General features: G+C 52.0%; 1 protein-coding gene across 2 annotated transcripts in view; it reads right to left on the bottom strand.

Annotated features, from left to right (window-relative positions):
- Positions 1-878: 878 nt before the first annotated feature.
- The window catches only part of CLCN7 (chloride voltage-gated channel 7), a 31,803-nt gene continuing 13,570 nt past the window's right edge, over positions 879-19,111 (bottom strand). For both annotated transcript variants that reach the window (XM_053277078.1, XM_053277079.1), the window contains exons 13-25: positions 17,809-17,863; positions 16,989-17,049; positions 15,125-15,263; positions 14,186-14,279; positions 10,747-10,922; positions 10,226-10,277; positions 9,595-9,722; positions 9,380-9,465; positions 7,170-7,302; positions 5,792-5,851; positions 4,162-4,338; positions 3,768-3,848; positions 879-2,352 (exon numbers count right to left, since the gene is read on the bottom strand). In XM_053277078.1, the coding sequence (XP_053133053.1) occupies positions 2,266-2,352; positions 3,768-3,848; positions 4,162-4,338; positions 5,792-5,851; positions 7,170-7,302; positions 9,380-9,465; positions 9,595-9,722; positions 10,226-10,277; positions 10,747-10,922; positions 14,186-14,279; positions 15,125-15,263; positions 16,989-17,049; positions 17,809-17,863 (1,329 nt within the window). In that variant the 3' untranslated portion in view covers positions 879-2,265. The remainder of the gene's footprint in view (positions 2,353-3,767; positions 3,849-4,161; positions 4,339-5,791; positions 5,852-7,169; positions 7,303-9,379; positions 9,466-9,594; positions 9,723-10,225; positions 10,278-10,746; positions 10,923-14,185; positions 14,280-15,124; positions 15,264-16,988; positions 17,050-17,808; positions 17,864-19,111) is intronic.

The raw sequence follows: 19,111 nt of genomic DNA, 5'->3' as shown, positions 1-19,111 counted from the left end.
AACGCCTAAACCTGGCAGCAGAGATATAGGAAGATGCTGAAAGGCATCATCTCATACGGCACGGGGGGAGGCAATGGCAAACCCCTCCTGTATTCTACCAAAGACAACCATGGGGCGCTGTGGGTGCCACTAACCCAATGGCACAACTTTGACTTTACCACAAGACCGGCACTCAACTTGGGGTGTGTAGCAAATACCAGCCCCTTCGTCCCCACCCCTCCCGTAACCCAGAATGCTTAGCAGAGTGCAATGACAACCCACCGTTTTCCTGGCCTAGCGGTGGGCAAGATGTCCTGGCTGCTGCTGTAGACAGCCGTGCTCATCACTTCTCTGCTACGGCTTCAACTCTCTCCCTTCACTGCACAGACACTCCGCTGCATCAGACAGTGGTCAAGTCTCCCACTCAGCCAGGCTGACCCCTGAACCCCTCAGGACCAGGGCAGGGCAGAAGTCAACAGAGAGGCCGGTGCCAGCCATGATTCGGCCACTATCACTGCCACACTGGGCACCCCCATCTCCAACTGGAAGCATCCCCAAGAGGATCCTGCATCAGTGGGGCCTCAAGGAAACATTCCCATAGGCTAAGAGACTTCCAGCAGCTCCCGCCTGCAGCCTCCCCACCAGCCAATGGGCTTCCTTCCAAAGGCTCCTTCAAGGGGTCCTTGAAGGGAGTGAAAGCTGGTTGGCCAGTAGGGAATCCAAGGGAGGACTCTTCTTGTGGGGGGGGGAGCCACCTGATCAGCAGGGAGGGTGGGAGGTGGCGCCAGCCACCTCCAAGGAAGGGCCCCTCCCACAACAGCGCCTGCGGCAGAACCACGCTTGACCTGATGAACACCAGCCATGTCGTTGCAGCAAGAAAGCAGGCTCGACGCAGGAGGGAAGAAAAAAAGTATAAATAGGTTTTTATTCCAGCACAAGAGCAGCTTCTCTGCTCATCGAAAACAGCAAAGGCGGCCAAGTGGTTGACCGCCGAGGGCAGGGAGTGTAAACTGAGACTGAGGGTTTCCCGCCACCTGGGAAAGCAAGCCCACTGGTTGCCCGACTACGCTCATGCCTGAACTCTAAGGCCAGGGAGGCCCAGCTGCACCCTGCTTCCTTGCTTCAACCTGCCTGCAGTTTGCTCCTTCCATGTAGAGAGGCTTTTCTGTTCTGGCAAGTTGCTAGTCCTCAAGCTCGTTCCAGCAAGCAGCTACCGGCAGAAGCCGCACCAGGCAGGGAGGAGGAGTGAGAGGTAGACGCCACCCTTCCAAAAGGAAAGGGGCTGTCTTACAACTGGTCCACAAAACTCAAACCGAAAAGCCAGACTGCAGAGCACACACACACACAGACACTACCCCTTTGCAGGGGTATGGAAGAGAACCTTCTATGGATTCTTCCAACGTGACGCGAGAACTTTCACCCGGGAGCAGCAGACGAGGGAAGGCAGGCAGGCAGGCAGGCAAGGAAAGGGACCAGGGAGAACAAGGTCTGTCTTGAAGGGGTTGATGCAGACCATCCACCCAGGCAGTTCTGGTGGAAATCCAGAGGGACTAACTCCTGAACAGCTCCCCAAAGCTCCATTCAGTGAGCTGCCAGGAAAGGCAGGAGGGTGCAAGGAAGTTGGGGGGGAAGCCCCCCCGCCGTATTATCCAGTGGAGGCTGGATATTGCCAGGCCTGGAAAAACAACAACTGTTTTGCTGACTTGGTGAAGGGCCCTTTGCATTGCAGCCGGTGCAGGCCACCAACACCACCCGGGCGCTGTCCAATCCTACCCTGCAGGTGAGCGTGGGTACAGAGGCGAAAGGCAGGTCCAGGGGTGGCAGTGGTGAAGTGGGGCTCCAGACCTCCTTTACGTGCAGGTAAGAATCGAGTGCACAGGGAAGGGAGCTACCAGCCTCTGAGACACGGGGCCAGATAACGCCAAGGCTGAAAGGCACGGTTGGTGAGCGCTGGGCCAGAGGGACGGCTGCTCAGCACCAAGGAGAAGCAGCCCTCCACGGCCCCAGGCATGCTTGAGAGGAGGGGCTGCCAACACTCATCTCTGTGGGGAGTGCCTCTCCCAAAGCCCTCGGCAGCCTCAGAGCGGAGCCTGCTGCAGAACAGGAGGTGAAGAGGCAGGCAGCTGTGAAGGAGGACACCGAGGCGGCCATTTTGAGGAGGATGAGGGACTGCAGGATGCCCGAGACAACGCAGGCCGGGGTCAGCTTCCCCTCCACAGTGTCCCAAGGGCAATGGTGCTGAGCAGCTGGAGAGATTCGAGGCCACTGCCGGGCTCCAGGGTGAAGTCATGTCTGCGCCAAGGACAGCTCCTCCAAGCCTTCCTTCCCTAGCCGGTACCGGGCCAAATCCTTCCTGGTGACCAGTCCGACCACCTGCAGAGAGAGAGAGAGGGAGAGAGGAAGCACATAGAGCCTGAGGTTTCAAGCACCGTCACCCCTCCCATCATAGGAACATAGGTAGCTGCCATATACTGAGTCAGACCATTGGTCTATCTAAGTCGGGATTGTCTTCACAGACTGGCAGCAGCTTCTCCAAGGTTACAGGCAGCAATCTCTCTCAGTCCCATCTTGGAGATGCTGCCAGGGAGGGAACTTGGAACCTTCTGCTCTTCCCAGAGTGGCTCCATCCCTTACTAAGGGGAATATCTTACAGTTCTCACACATCAAGTCTCCCATTCAGATGCAACCAGGGCAGACCCTGCTTAGCTATGGGGACAAGTCCTGCTTGCTACCACAAGACCAGCTCTCCTCTCCCCACCCTGGTGTGCGCTGGCAAGAGAGAGAAGCTGAAGAGACCACCCTGAGACGCCGGAGTAGACATGCATAGACCTCCTTGCCATAAGACACAGCAATAAGGCCACCAGCTTGGATGGCTTAAAAAAAAAAAAAAAGCCGGGGGAGGGCTAGAAAAATTCAAATCCATGATGGAGGAAAGATCCATCAGCGACTATTTGCTAAACAGAAGCCTCCGTGTACCAAAGCAACAGGGACAGCAACAGGGGAGGGCAGTTCCCTTCCTGCCCTGCTTGTGGGCTTCCCGGAGAAATCTCGTTGGTCATTGCAGGAACAAAGAAAGCTGCCTTCTGCCCTTGGGTCTGTCTAGCTCACTATTGTCTGCACTGACTGGCAGCAGCTCTCCAGGGTTTCAGGCTGGAGTCTTTCCCAGCCCTACTTGGAGATGCTGCCAGGGATTGAACCCGGGGCCTTCCGCATTTATTTTATTTATTTATTTTTACATTTATATCCCGCTCTTCCTCCAAGGAGCCCAGAGCAGTGTACTACATACTTGAGTTTCTCCTCACAACAACCCTGTGAAGTAGGTTAGGCTGAGAGAAGTGACAGGCCTGGAGTCACCCTGCTAGTATCATGGCTGAGTGGGGATTTGAACTCGGGTCTCCCCGGTCCTAGTCCAGCACTCTAAGCACTACACCACGCTGGCTCTCATTGCACGCATACAAAGCAGATGCTCTTCCGCTGAGCTACGGCCCCATTCCCCCCATGGGGAATATCTTACCGAGCTCACATGCAGTTGCCCATCCAAATGCAAACCCAGGTGGACCCTGCTTAGCAAAAGGGAACCATGCATGCTGGCTACCACTAGCCCAGCTCTCCTCAAACTGGACCCGAGGCCAGACGGACCTTTGGCCCAACGCAGTTCTGGGGCCCTTGCCCCCTGGCCCCAGCTACTGGGAGCCTTTTCTTGTGGAGCTGAACGGACCCCAGCACCCCACCCCACCCCAGCCCACCCCACCCCAAGAGGCAGCAGCCCCGCCCTGGCTCCCACTCACCTGGTTCTGATTGTCCACCACCACCAGATGGCGCAAGCCCAGAGCCCGGAACAGCTTGAACACCCTGGGCAAGGAGGCCTCCTACAACCCAGAGCACAAGCCGCGTCAGTCAGCCAGAGAGATGGGGGGGTCCCCCCAACGAAAACAAGACCCCGCCCCCCCATCAACATGGGCTGTGATTCCAGGCCTCCCCAGCGCCCCCCACTTTCTAGAAGCGCTTTCAAAAGAAGAGCCGGCCCCTTCCCGCCAATGTCACCTTCGGGCCTCCTACAACTACAACTCCCCTAATCCCCGGCTACTGGCCACGGTGGCAGGGGATGGTGGGAGTTGTCGTCTGAGAACAGCCGGGGCGGGGGCGGGCACAGTTGAGCAGGCCTGGCCTGCGGGGTCCCACCTGCGGCACGGTGTACGGGGAGGGGTTCATGAATTCCGTCAGATCCATCATGCACTCGCGCTCGTCCTGAGAGACGTGGATCGACTGGATGGGGGGGAAGCGGGGGTAGGCGTCCCGGAAGTCCTTCAGTTTCAGCCGACGCTGCACCAGGGAGAGGTTGGCCCGCTCCACGAACACCTGCCGGGAGGAAGAGGGGCAGAGACTCAAGCTGGGCGTTGGCGTCTCAAATTGGGAGTAGAGGATGTCCCAACAAAGCGGCACTCCGGTACGGGCAGCCCTGACCCAGAGCCCTGGCGGGAGCCAACAGGACATTTGGGGAGGAGGGAGTGTGCTCCAGTCTCAGCACGGGGAGCCCAACCCACCTCCCGGATGGCGCCGGTTGCTTCTAAATCTCCAGAATAGTGAGGCTCTCCTGCTGACAGTCCCCTGCCTTGGGCAGGGCAGGGCAGGGCGGGTGGGGGAGAATCTTTCTGGATGTCGAAGTGCATTTATGCAAGAACAGCAGCAAACAATAACAGCAGCAAAAAACAAAAAACCAGCAGCAAAAAAAAAAAAGCTGGCCCATTCAACGGGCCAGCTTGAAATTAACATCCATATAGTGACCCAGCAGGTGAAAATTCAAGGTATCACCGAAATGGCACACACGGAGTGGGGCAGGCCAGCCGACAAAGTGAGAGAGAGGAAGGAGTGGGGGGCAGAGGCCCGAGGAACAGGTTGGAAATGTTGCCTAGAAGATGCCTTTGCCCCCTCCCCCCTTAGAGCTCTCCCCCTCCCCAGAAGGGCTCCCTTAACCCCTTATCCCCCAACTCGATGGTGGCCCTTTCGGCTTTGGAACGCCCACCCTGAAGAGTTCCGCCATGCTCCCTCCTCAGTGTTTTTAAAAAACAACCCCAAATGCATCTTTTTAAAGAGGCTTTTTAATGCCCCATCTTTGGTTATATCTGGTAGGTTCTTTAGTTTTTGTAATTCTCAATGTTTAAGATAACTTTTAATTTGAAACTCAGTACTGATTGTGGTTTTTAACCTGACCTTTAACTTGTTTACTTAATTTGGTTAGTTTTATTACTTTTATTGTATATTTTATCTATTTTATTGTTGTGAGCCGCCCCAAGCAATAGTGTACTGGAGGGGCGGGGTATAAATATTTTAAATAAATAAAAATATATATGAATTAACCAGTCCAGGCCTCTACGGGGTAAGTCAGTATGGAGAGTGGGGCCTGCCTCTAATAGCCAGGCCGGGATATGAATATTTATATATCGCTTTTCAACAAAAAGTTCCCAAAGTGGTTTACACAGATACAAATAAATAAAATGGCTCCCTGTCCCCAAAGGGCTCACAATAAAAAAAGAAAGAAACAGAAGACAGGCACCAGCAACAGCCACTGGAGGGATGCTGTGCTGGGGCTGGATAGGGCCAGTTGCTCTCCTCCTGCTAAATACAGGAGAACCACCACTTTAAAAAAGGTGCACCTCTTTGCTCAGATAGCAGGCATCTCTCTCGGATCTGCAGTGCCTGGCACTGGGGGTGGGCAGTGGTCCACAAGTGCCCCTGCCAAAAGGCTCTCCCTCTCATGGCGGCAAAGGGCTGCCCAGGACCCACCCTTCCCCTCCTCGGGGACTCCGCTCACCTTGTGCTTCAGCAGAACGATCAACTGGGAACGCAGGATCAGTCCTCGCAGGCCCAGCATCTGCAACAGAGAGACTGTGAATGTGGCCGAATTGCCTTCTTCTTCCTCCCCTCCCATCCCCTTCAACAGTTCTGGTCCCCGCCCTCACCACCAGCCACACTTCATTGGTCCAGGGGTTCCAAACCTTGGATCCCCCAGTCGTTGTTGGACTACAATTCCCATCATCCCCACCCACAGTGGCTGAGGATGGTGGGAGTTGTGGTCCAACATCTGGAGCTTTCCCAGATGGGCAGATTTACTATGATAGGAAGTGCCTGAAATCAAGCAGTTTGGGCCACTGCACAACGTGCAGTAACTGGGAGTCATCAGGAAAAAAAGCTGGCGATGCCGCTGGCTGTCGGAACGGCACCTCCCGTCGCCATCTTGACATCACTGTAAATCAGGCCTGCGTTTTTATTTGAATGAAATTAGCTATGTATACCATATTTGAAAGTATTGATGTTTTATGTATTTTATCTATTTTATTGTTGTTGTTGTTTCCTTTCTTTTCTTGTATTTATGCTGGCCTTGGGCCAAAATAAACATATACAAATACAATCAGGCCTGCTCAACCTAGGCCCCCCAGCTGCTTTTGGACTACAATGCCCATAATCCCCAGCCACAGTGGCCAATAGCCAGGGATTATGGGAGTTGTAGGCCAACTTCTGCAGGAGGGCTGAAGTGGGGCAGCCAGGCTGTAAATGGTTCGCTCTTATGAACAATCCCGCCCCAGCTGATGTGTAGCAAAGCTGCATTCAGCCTCCATTTGGAAAAGCTTCTGGGGAATCCAAGGCTGGGAACCCTTGGAGGGAGGGGCAGATCTGTCAGAGCTGGTCTTGTGGTAGCAAGTATGAAGTGTCCCCTTGGCCAAGCAGGGTTTTCCCTGGCTTGCATTTGAGTGGGAGACTGCATGTGTGAGCACTATAAGATCTTCCCCTTAGGGGATGGAGAACAGCTCAGTGGAAGAACATCTGCCTGCTTGAATGCAGAAGGTTCCAAATTCCCTCCTTGGCAGAATCTCCAGACAGGGCTGAGACTAAAGACTCCTGCCTGCAACCTTGGAGAAGCTGCTGCCAGTCTGTGAAGACAACCCTGAGCTAGATAGACCAATGGTCTGAGTTGGTAGAAGGCAGCTTCCTAGGTTCCTATGCCCCAACTCAACACGCTTCAGGCAAAAGTGTCCTGCTGACAGAGGCGAAAACAGCGCAGCCTTAAGGCGGCAAGGAGGGACGTGATCCCCCTGCATGAGCAGAAATCCCTGGGCTCTGCATGGGGAAGCCTGCATTCGCAGAACCTCAGCCTGCTTTTTTTGTAAGGCCTCCAAGCTGGGTGTGCTTACCTGATGGTCGCCTGGGATGCTCTCCACCACGGGGAACCCATTGTGGTTGGTAGAGGTGTCGCTCAGGATGTCCACGATGGTCCCCACTTTCTCAATACTTTTCAGGCAGGTGACTGGGGTGCTCATCACTTCTCTGCACAGGCAAATGCACCCCAGGTCAGAATTTTGGCCCGTGGCGGAAGTGTGTTTTTGAAGGCGTGCGAGAGAGAGAGAGGCTATGATGACACAAGCACCATCACCTCAAAAACGGAGAAAAGGAACTCCTTGCTTCTGGAATGTTTTGACCCACACGCAAGTTTAATCAAATTAATAGACGAAAACTCATATGATCAAATAGACCAAGATTTCTTCAATGGCCAAAAGCCCAAATAAATATATACTGCATTTACCAGAAGCACATTGTCTGAATTTAAGACAGCCCCCTTAAGAGCCAGCGTGGTGTAGTGGTTAGAGCGCTGGACTAGGACCAGGGGGACCCAAGTTCAAATCCCCATTCAGCCATGAATCTAGCTGGGTGACTCTGGGCCAGTCACTTCTCTCTCAGCCTAGCCTACTTCACAGGGTTGTTGTGAGGAGAAACCTAAGTACTGCTTAGGTTCTGCTCTGGGCTCCTTGGAGGAAGAGCGGAATAAAAAATGTAAAAAAATTAATTTAAAAAATTAAATTTATTCAAACTGAACAGGACTCTGGATTTAATATCATCTCCCGATTCCCAATATCAAAACACTTGGGGGCAAACCTAGTAAATACAGCAACAACAACAGCAGCAGAAGAAATACTAATAACAGCAGCAATAATAATAATAAAGTTTATTTGTTAGCCACCCATAACAAATTGTTCTCTGGGTAGCTTACAACACAACATCAAAACATGAGATAAAAATACACAACCAATTAAATCATAACAGATCAAAAAACTGGGGGAAAGAAAATACAAGGACTGTAATAAAGCTTAAATCTAAAATCTAGATTTCTACTGCACCCACCAGGGGGCAGCCTGGATCTTCTGTGCAGAGACTTAAACAGCCCCCACCATCGATAAAACAGTCCTTTATTCTCTGTCTTTACTCTCCCAGCCTCCAAAGCCTGGGATTCTGGCTTTGCAATGTATGTCTGAAGGAAACCCTCACGGCACAGAGAAGACAGGAGAGAGGGCACAGAGAGGAGGCGGGGATGGGGAGGAAAGGTTCCCCAGACAAGCAGCAGAGCACACAACCCCATCCTTGGGCCCCTGCGATTCTGCCTGCTCAGGGTGCTTGTCTTTATATAAAGAGCATGCAGGTGGGTGCAGCCAAACAGGGCAGTTCCCCACTGACTCACTTCTGTCTGTTGGTGACGGAACTCTAGCAGGGGAGAATGAATCTCTGGTTTAGAGATACAAGGGAGATGCTTATACAGGGAAATAACTGTAACTCTGCAATCATTTGAATAATCGCCCAGCCTCACATGGGAACTCTATTAAGATCAATCAGACTTCAAGAAAATATGTTTATTATTTTCTATTTAAGAGGGAAGCATCTGTGCAAAATATAGCATTGTTCAGAAATCTAACAGGAGGGACAAAGCTCGTTTCAATCCGGTTGTCCTCTGAGGCCACGTCCCGTCCCCCCCCCCCAGTATCACCTTTTCTTTTTAGGAGGGGAACGGAGGAGGAAAGGCCAGAAAGGATCAAGAAAGGAAATTAAGCAGAAGACTTGAATTGGGGGAACTCCTGTAATATAGGAGTAATGTGGTCTCTTCGAGATGACCCAGAGACCAGCCTGGCTGCTGCATTCTGAACCAACTGGAGTTTCCGGACTACGTACAAAGGCAGCCCCACATAGAGCGCATTACAAAAGTCAAGCCAAGCAAGTAGGCAGCAAAATCCATCTTAAAAAAAAAAATACCCGCCTACACTGGGGGAGAAAATATATTTCTTTAATTTATATACCACCCGACTCCGGAGGCTCTATATTTCATTCATGAGAAATATAGATTTGTTCAGAAATCAAACATGCAGGACAAAGCTCACTCCAATCCAGAAGTGCTACGAGCCCCTTCGGTGTCTCCCCCACCCCCCGCCAATATATTTTCTCCCCGGTGTTGCTACCATTTTACTGAAATGGACTCCCGGAGCATGGCTCTCCCCAACATTCCCCCCCCCCTTCACCTTCACCCTCACCCTCTCTGCTGGCCCAGACTCCCAGGTGGCTGGGGGTCCTCTTGGCTTACCTGGCCGTGAGCGAGTGAGAGGTGACAGGGGCCTCCCAGTGGAGGAAGGGGACGCTCTGCAGCTGGATGTGCATGTCGTACAGGCCCTGCAGAGGCCAGACAAGAAGAAAGAGAGGGATCAAACACCAGGGAACAGCATCCCAAGAGGGAGATGTGGGGCAGGGGTGTAGCATTGAGGAACCCCCAATCCACCCAGCCACGCAGCCACTTCTTACCTCCACAAAATAATCCCCCACAATCTTTGCTGTCATCAGCACCAGCATGATCGGGAAGCCGTAAGTCACGTTGCCTGTTGCTTCCATCATGATAACCGTCAAGCTCAGCGTCATCCTCACGATGCCCCCTGGGAACACAGGCCATATGGGCATCTCTCTCTCTCTTTTTCTAAATGCCTCATCTCCTCTTGCATCAACAAGATGCAAGGGCCAGCGTTGTGTAGTGGTTAGAGTGTTGGACTAGGACCGGGGAGATCCGAGTTCAAATCCCCATTCAGCCATGAAACTAGCTGGGTGACTCTGGGCCAGTCACTTCTCTCTCAGCCTAAACTACCTCACAGGGTTGTTGTGAAAGAGAAACTCGAGTATGTAGTACACCGCTCTGGGCTCCATGGAGGAAGGAGCTAACTGGGCAAAGAGGCACCTTTTTAACATGGTGATTCTCTTTATTTAGCAGGGGGAGAGTAACTGGCCCTATTCACCCCCCAGCAGGCACTGGGGGCACCTGCTAATTGGGGAAACAGGCACCGTTTACCATGGTGAATAATCGCCCAGCCTCACAAGTGGAAAAGCCCCTGGCTCTCTGGCTGCTCCCCAACAAGCGACCACCCACGCCAAGCGTGACACTCACCTAGCTGTGCAGCAGCTCCCATCAGAGCGTATTTCCCCGGGTCAGCCCAGATCTGAAAATCCAACACAGAAGAGAAGAGCAGTGAAAACTACAGGCTTAAAAAGGACCTGAACGTTGGTGTGATCCAGGCCACTGAGGAAGGGTCTCTTTGTAACTCAAGGACAGCCAGAAGTGGGCTGTTCCAGCAGAGAAACACCATTCTAAACAATACAAGCCTTGGTGCCTCCAGCACTCGGCGGGGAAGAGCATTTCACAACCAGAACGTCATCACCGGTTGGAAAGGCCGCCTCCCCAGGAACATCGCCTGCCTGCAGGCTGACCGCCAAGAATTACCTAGCCAGGCCGGCTCTGTGTGCAGAATGAGTTTTGTTCTGGGCGGCAGTATCAAAGCTGTGGGTGTGCACCTAAATTCAGAGTGGGGGCCTTCCTGATTCACCCTGAGTGGGATCTGAAATCAACTGAGCGGACATCCCAAATGCTTGGGAGCGTGCATGTGCGCACGCCTTAGAGGGAACACTGACCCAGATGTCGCCATTGGTCACGTGGGAGAGCAAGATTCCAAAGAGGCGGCCCCAGGCGGCCCCAATCAGCAGGGAAGGGATGAAGACGCCCGCCGACACCGTCAGCCCATAGGTCCAGCAGGCCAGGAAGAAATAGACCAGGGTGAACACGCCCAAGGTCATGGGGTCAAAGGAGCCTGGAGTCGGGGAAGGAGAGAAAAAGAAAATCATCATTCCACGCTTCTGCACCGGCAGACATGCCCAGATGCGTCTATATATTCATTTTCTAAACTGTAAACTTCAGTTTTTCCAGATGTTACCACAAAAGATGGCTTACAGCACTAAAACAAAATCACTATTCTTTTTATTTTAATTTAATTTAATTTTATTTTATCTCTATACCGCCCTTCCAAAAATGACTCGGGTCAGTTTACACAGAGAAATAATAAATAAAGAAGATGGATCCCTGTCCCCAAAGGGCTCACAATCTAAAAAGAAACATTAGAGACACCTCAGCAACAGTGACTGGAGGTACTGTGTTGGTGGATGGGGCCAGTTACTCTCCCCCTGCTCAATAAAGCGAATCACCACATTAAAAGGTGCCTCTTTGCCAAGTTATCAGGGGTTAAAAAAATATTGGTTGCATTATTATTATTTTATAGGCCACATTCTGCTGGTGAAACCACATGTCAAAGTTACACAAGATTCTTCATCAAAGAGAAGGGCAAAGAAGCCAAATCACAGCCACAGACTCGGCAGAAGTTGGAAGTTTGCTACGAAGAATAGTGCAGCACAAATGGATGCAGACCAACATAAGATTGGTTTGCCACCTGTGGGTTTGTGTGTGTTTTTCTGCATAATGCTGCATATGTTTGGACATAAGCCACTCTCATAAACATACAGAAATATTTTGCACTTATAGCCAATATGGAAATGCGTGCTTAACATGTGTACACTCTTGAGATGGGAAGTTCCTCACCGTTATGCCAGAGGAGGAGTTCCAAGCAACTTGAAAGCTAGCATTCTCCACAATAATCGAAAGCACAGAGCCCCAAGTTGCAGCGGAAGGCACAGCCGACATACCTCGGCACACTCTGCATTTCCACTTAGCTAGTTTCCTGACAATGTGCGATCAGGACCCTTTCCAGAGCAGCTGCCTTTGCTGCGAGTTCAAAAGGGGAGGGACCAAGGACAAGCAATCCACCAGCTGGCCAGACCAGCATACCTTCCCACTAGGGATGTGACCCAAACCGGTTTGCCCAGTTCAGTTCGAATCCGAACCAGGCATGTTTGGTTTGCCCCCCCTCCCCCACGGAACTGGGGCCCCGATTTGGTTCGAATACGAACTGGTTCGGGCCCAGTTCAGGGGTGCCTAGTACCATTAGATTTTGGTTTTTTAAAAGTTTGATTTATCACCACCAAGGGCTTCGGCGGCCTTGGTGGTGGTGGTGGTGGTGGTGTGTGTGTGTGTGGCAGCGGCTCCCCCACCCCCGCCTGGGAGTCTCTACAGGCTGTTTTAGTCGGGCCAAGCAAATTGCCTGTTAGCACATCCCTGCTTTCCACAGACGGAGCCTTTTGCAAAGCTTGTCTCATGCACACAGCCAGTCTGTGAGAGGTCAGTAAGGCTGAGATCCCATTGAGCAAGCTCCAAATCTGGGTGAGAATCTGAACCGGCATCTTCCCGCTCGAATCCTAGGACTCTGACCCTTCCCGGTCCCATCCCCTTGCTCAGAGTTGCTCCCACACACTCCTCACGCTCCCTCGGACAGAATTCACAGCGGCAGCTTCGGGCCTGAGAGAAGCCCCACCGCTGCCTTTCCTAATTAAAATATCATGTGCATTAAGTCATGAGCCAGGAAGTTCATCCCGCCAGCCGCAGCCCAGGGCACTGTGAAAGAGGATCCGATTCCGAGAGTCTCCCTCTGCTCTGCAGGAACACCAGGTAAAGCCTTTAAGGAGGAGGAAGTCAGAAACATTTGCTGCCCCTCTGAGGTTTAAGAATGCAGGAATGGAGATTTAGGTTAAACTTTTGGCAGGGGGCAGGGGTGTGGGGAGAGAGAAGAGACTCGCTGGCTGAGGCTCAAGGTGAGGAACCATCTGCCTCCCCCAGCGGTGGAGACATCTTCTCTTTTGGATGCCGAGATGAGAAGCCCGGCCCAGCCAAGATGCTTTGCAGTGCCGGATGGGATTCTGTGAGCCCAGAAAGTGGGAAGCTCAAAGCACAACCCACAGGATGTGTCAGTGACGAAACCCTCCCCCTTGAATTAGGAGTGTGGGGTCTGATAATGTGTAAAATCACAGCAGTGATGGAGGCTCAAGCCTTGCCCTCGTTCTCTAAAGCAGCACTTCCAAACCTTGGGTTTCCAGATGCTGTTGGACGGAGGCAGGGGTTCCCAACCAGGGGCACTCCAGATGTTGCCCAACTACAACTCCCATCATCTCCAGCCACATTCAAGTATAGCAGGGGATGACGGGAGTTGTAGTTCAGTGGTACTCCAGATGTTGCTAAATGAATACGAATACAATGAATATTTATATACTGCTTTTCAACCAAAGTTCCCAAAGCAATTTACATAGATAGATAGATAGATAGATAGATAGATAGATAGATAGATAGATAGATATAAAATGGCTCCCTGTCCCCAAAGGGCTCACCATCTAAAGACTACCTCCCATCAGTCCCAGATACAACTTATTGTGGCTGGGAATGATGGGAGTTGTAGTTTGTCAACATCTGGAGCACCATCTGGAGATGTTTGTCAACATCTGGAGCACCACAAGGCCACTGTGGCTGGGGGTGATGTAGTCCATCAAGGCCACTGTGGCTGGGGAGTTGTAGTCCAGCAACATCTGGGGATCCAAGGTGAGGAACCCCTGCTCTAAAGAGTAGAATAAATGCGTATCCTTGTTCCAAAAAGGAAAAAATATGCACATACAAGTCTGGGTGACAGTGTAGCCTCGTAGCAGACTTCAGTAATAAAGTGGTGTTCACTGACTCAATAGGTCACTTTTTGTGTATCTTTATATGTTTTCTGGCTGTTTAATATTATAATGCAAGTATTGTAACAATGTGTGCCACCTAATGGTGCAGCGGGAAATGGCTTGACTAGCAAGCCAGAGGCTGCTGGTTCAAATCCCCGCTGGTATGTTTCCCAGACTATGGGAAACTCCTATATCGGGCAGCAGTGATATAGGAAGATGCTGAAAGGCATCATCTCACACTGCGCGGGAGGAGGCCATGGTCAACCCCTCCTGTATCCTACCAAAGACCACCACAGTGCTCTGTGGGTGCCAGGAGTCAACATCGACTCAACGGCACTTTACCTTTATTGTAACAATGCTAATTGGTCTGTGTGAATTTTGCAATTTTTAACAGAAAGAGCAGCAAGACTATGTTTATCAGAACAAGGAGCCTTCAGAGTACCAGCTGGATGCAGTTGTGAGCCGAGACGGGACTGACCTGCAGGGTCATGGAAAAGGCTGACCACACTTTTCTCGGGGGTATTGAAGAGGGCTGCAGCCATAGAGTTGTATTCGCCATCCTTACAGAACAGCTGCAGAGGACAGAGGGAAAGAGAGAGCCTGGTCACTGCAGGGAGTGATGAAGCCGGGGCCAACCCTCACCAAGCCCCTTCGTCACGCGGCCCCCACATCCACCAGCAGCCTTAAGAAGCCACAAAGGGAGGTCTTGGGGCGGGCAACACCTCAGAGCAGAGCAGGACAAGGGGCAGAAGAGATGATTGGGGGCCTGGAGCACCTTCCTTACGAGGCAAGGCTACAACAACTGGGGCATTTCAGTTTAGGGGGAAAAGGTGAGATGGGAGACATAACAGAGATTTATAAAATTATGCATGAAGCAGAGAGAGTGGAGAGAGGAATTCCTCTCTCTACCCACCCACCCACCCCCCTCTCTCCTAGAACCAGGGATTACCCCCATCGAACTGATGGCCAAGAAATCTAGGACTGACAAAAGGAAGCACTTTTTCACACAGCGCATCATCAATCTACGGAATTATCTCCCCCAGGATGTGGCGATGGCCACCAGCTTGGGCGGCTTTAAGTGGGGCTCAGATAAATTCATGGAGGACAGATCAACGGCTACTAGCCTTGATGGCTACAGGCTGCCTCCAGGCTCACCGGCAGGAGGCCTCTGAATCCCAGCGGCAGAGGAGCAACGGCGAGAGAGAGGGGGCTTGCCCATCTCCTGCTCGTGGGCTTCCCAGAGGCATCTGGTGGGCCCCTGTGGGAACCAGGAGGCTGGACTCGATGGGCCCTGGGCACCTTCTCTGCGTGCTCCTTGGGAGGCAGGATCGCATGCCAGTCAACGGGCCCAACTGACTGCCAGAGACCCCTGCTCACTGCTTCCCAGGACCAAGGCCCACAGCTGCCGGTTTCCTACCTGGAGCGGATACGTTGCACTGTTGCCCTGTATAGGTTTGCAGTCTGTGGAGAGGTAGATCATCACGAAGCCGACAGCCGCTGTCACGGCCCCCACCAGAATGGCCTCGATCACCTGCAGGCCCGGGCGATGGATATACCTGAGGAGCCAAACGCACAGCAGGCAAGTCCGAGGTTGGCCAGAGCAGTCTTCCAGCGGAAGCAGAAGGGGGAGCCCAAGGCTCTTCCCCTCCCAAGCATCTGAAGGGTCTGCCAGCTCTCTTTTCTCCAAGAACTCTCCCCATGATTGTAGCTTGGCCTTGGTTACCTTTTCTCTCCCCTTGCCCAGGATCACCCAGTGAAAGCTCAGTGGTAAAGCCCTCGCTTTGCACATATAAAGGCCCCGGGTTCAACTCCTGGCAGGGCTGGGAACATCCCTGGCTAAATGCTGCCAGGCAGTGTAGACACGACTGAGCCAGGTGGACCAAGTGCCTGACTCAGTAGAAGGGAGCTTCCTAATAAGGATAATTTGAACCTGGATCTCTCAAGGCCTATACTCCTATGAAGTTGCCTTAGATTGGTCTTCCCCCTCCCGCCCCACCGGTTATTCTCTTCCTTTTGATTCTATTGTGTTTCTAAATTAAAATGTTATTTGGATTTTTTTTTTTGTTGCACACTGCTTTGACTTCAATGAATGAAAAAGGAGAGAAAGTATGTGTCTGTCCATCTTACTCCACCCCAGTACTAACATCCCCCCCAGCCCAACCAAGGGCAAGCACTGCAAAGGCGCTTCTCCCCAGCAGCAGCTTAATTGTCTTGAACCAAAAGGATCCATTTCTCCAGACTTGGCTGCTGTCTGTTGAGGTGGGTGGCTACAGAGCGGAGCCATCTGGATCTCTGAAAAGCAACCCAGCCGCGAGAGAAAGAGGCAGAGGGCTGAGGAGCCCGGAAGCACGGCAGACTCTCTTTGGAAAATCTCAGCACAAAGTGATATTGCAGGTTTTGGACTGAAAAAGGCAGAGAGCCCTTCATGTGGCTCCCGCCAAAGCTACGGAACGCCAAGCAAGTTGCCGGGTGGTTCAGCTCCAACTGCTTGTGAACCGCCTTCACCCCAAACCCATCTCCAGGTGCCAGAGTTCAGCTCTGGGACAAGTTTGAGCCACGAGCAGATGGCAGAGGCCACACTGGCAGGCTGGCCAGAACCCAGCACCTCTTCATGAAGCCTTGCTTATGAGAGCAGAGGGCTCGGCTGTGAGAGATGAAGCCCGTGGCTTGAGCCACTTGGGACTGGCTAGCAATTGTGAGGGAGAGAAAGATGCATTGAAATCAAGTTCAGTGCAGAAGCTGGCCACGCTAGATGAGTTAAGGACAGTGGTCCAAAACCGAAGAGTAGCCGCCAAGGATCTCTCCCTGCATGCCCTCACCAACTGTTATGGACACACAGAAAGCACCTTCAAGGAGCTGCAATGGAACCAAGGCCTGGTTCTCAGAGAAGAGGTGGGAAACCTGTCTGTTGACTAAACCACCTAAGGCTTTGGCGGGGTATGCGTGTAAAAATCACAGGACCAAACACACCTCCATACAAACAGATTCCCTGCAGACAGAAAACTTTCACATCAGGGCAACAGCCGGGCTACACCCTTGCTTCCTTGGAGCCTAGTTTTCTACGTGCAGGGAACTATTCTGCATGGGAGGAGCCAGCCCCTCTATTTCAGGTTTTCCTAACCTTGGGCCCCCAGATGTTGTTGGACTACAACATGACCTTTGTGGCGGAGGATGATAGGAGTTGTAGTCCAACAACATCTGGGGGTCCAAGGTTGAGAAACCTTGCTCTATTTCATTCAGAAGTACCCAACACCCAAATGCTTCCTTCTGTAGGCGCTCACCTGATCCGGAACATTGTCAGCCAGCAGTTCAGGGCGTTGAATATGGCTCCAAGGATCCCACCTGCAGCCAGGAAAGAAAGGCACCCGCGTCGATGCAAAATACTCACGGCTCAAATAGCTGTAAAAGTACAAGGAGAAATGCCAAGGGGAGGGCAGAGGGGCTTCCCCTAAGAAAATCAGGGCAATGGAGGGACAGAGGCGAGGGTGCTGGTGACTTAATGTTGCGGAATCAGCTCTGGAGACAGCCCTGGCAACAGAGCACGATCTGGGGCGGGGGGGCAAGGAAGGAGAATCTTTTGACCACCATTCGGGTACTGTAGTACAGGGCAAGTCAGTTCAGGAAAACCTTCTGCTGTCTCCCAGCATAGTATCCTGGCTCCCTTCCTGCTTTCTCTGGGGAACGCTAGGAAACCACTTCCCCCGCCCCACCCAGGGAATATGTACATTGTCCCCCGGACACCGCAAAGGCCGAGATGTTCAAGAGCAGTTAGAATTCTTTTGCCAGAGTTTGGACTCTGTGCCCAATTGTGGTCGAGAGAGGTCAAGTTTTCCCTGGGGAAACAACCATTGCAAAGCTGTGCACACGCTGCCGTGTCGGCTTATTGTCCACCGTTACAAACCCCTCCCTGCCTCCGTGACTAAGCCGTCACAGTGAGAGACTGGCCACTGCAAGCCAGACACACAAAGCGGGCAGGATCCTTCCCTTCCCCAGCTGCCGAAGCAGCTTCCGGGCCCTAAGCCTTGGCGCGGCATCCACGGAAGAATTAACACATCTGCAAAGAAATCTCAGCGTGGGGTGCAATAAGAAAAGGGTTCTTACCTATCACACCCATGAATATAAAGATGGGGATTTCGAGGATTGTGTAACCCACTTTCTGCAAAGAAAGAAAGGGCAGGGTTGAGCTCCAACCATGCTTAAAGAGACCGCAGTTTCCTACTGTGCTATTGCAACAGCAAAACTACGACAACCCAAGCTAGGCTTAATTCATATCCATCAGCTACCAAGTGGCTTCCAAGACGGGTGTGAAGCAATCTTCTGTTGCTTCCATAGTAGCACCCTTCAGTGCAGTGATGCATTGCCTTTCTGCAATCCTGGCATTGCAGAAATAAAAGATTGCAGCTGGGAGCAGAATTAAATATCGTGGCTCCACACAGTAATTGATAGAATACCCATTTCCCCATGGCCAAGTCCCTTCTATAACAGGGAGTGCCAACCTTGTGTTCCCAGATTTTGGGAGGAGAGCTGGTCTTTTGGTAGCAAGCATGAGCTGTCCCCTTTGCTAAGCAGGGCCCACCTTGGTTTGCATTTGAATGGGAGACTACATGGGTGAGCACTGTGATGGGGCCGCTCTGGGAACAGCATCTGCATGCTTGAGTGCAGAAGGTTCCAAGTCCCCTCCCTGGCAGCATCTCCAAGATGGGGCTGAGAGAAACTCCTGCCTGCAACCTTGGGGAAGCCGCTGCCAGTCTGAGTAGACAGTACTGAGCTAGATGGAGCAGTGGTCTGACTCGGAAGACGGCAGCTTCCTATGTTCCTATGTAACTCGCTTCGGCCATTATGGTTGGAGATGATCCTGGGGGACCTCAGGTTAAGAACCCTTGTACTATCATGGCTACTCAAATCAAATCAAGCTTTATTATGGTCTCTGACCAGCATAAAGTAGGTTCCATTAGATTTTTAATGGCAGTAGAAATCGTGCCTTCTCAGAAGTCAGTCTCATTTAGTAATGGTGGCTTCCAACATTGTTTAAATCTGCCCTGCTTGCAGGAGAGGCCAGCACTGCAATTGCATTTTAAATCCAAAGAGTGTTGCTACAAAATTGGGTCTGAAGCAAGATGAGAAACCACAGACAACATCAGAATGGGCTTTTGTTGAAGACACCTGAATTGCCTGTAAAAAGTGGAGGAAGGATGGCCGGAAATCTGAGAAAAATAAGAGAAGGCCCATCCAGCCCAGCATCTTGCCTCCTGCAGTGGCCAACCAGATGTATCTGGGAAACCCACAAGTGGGGGGAGTGGGGGGGGGAAGAGGGCCACTGCCCCTCTGAAACTGAATTTCAGACAGACTAGTGTAGAACACTGGCCCCCAATCCCCTGCGAAGTGAGCAAAGAGGCGCCTTTTC

The sequence above is a fragment of the Hemicordylus capensis genome, chromosome 13 (genome assembly GCF_027244095.1).
Source record: "Hemicordylus capensis ecotype Gifberg chromosome 13, rHemCap1.1.pri, whole genome shotgun sequence".
Lineage (NCBI taxonomy): Eukaryota > Metazoa > Chordata > Lepidosauria > Squamata > Cordylidae > Hemicordylus > Hemicordylus capensis.
Note: the sequence above shows the minus strand (reverse complement) of the source record. Positions and strands in the feature narration are given on the sequence as shown.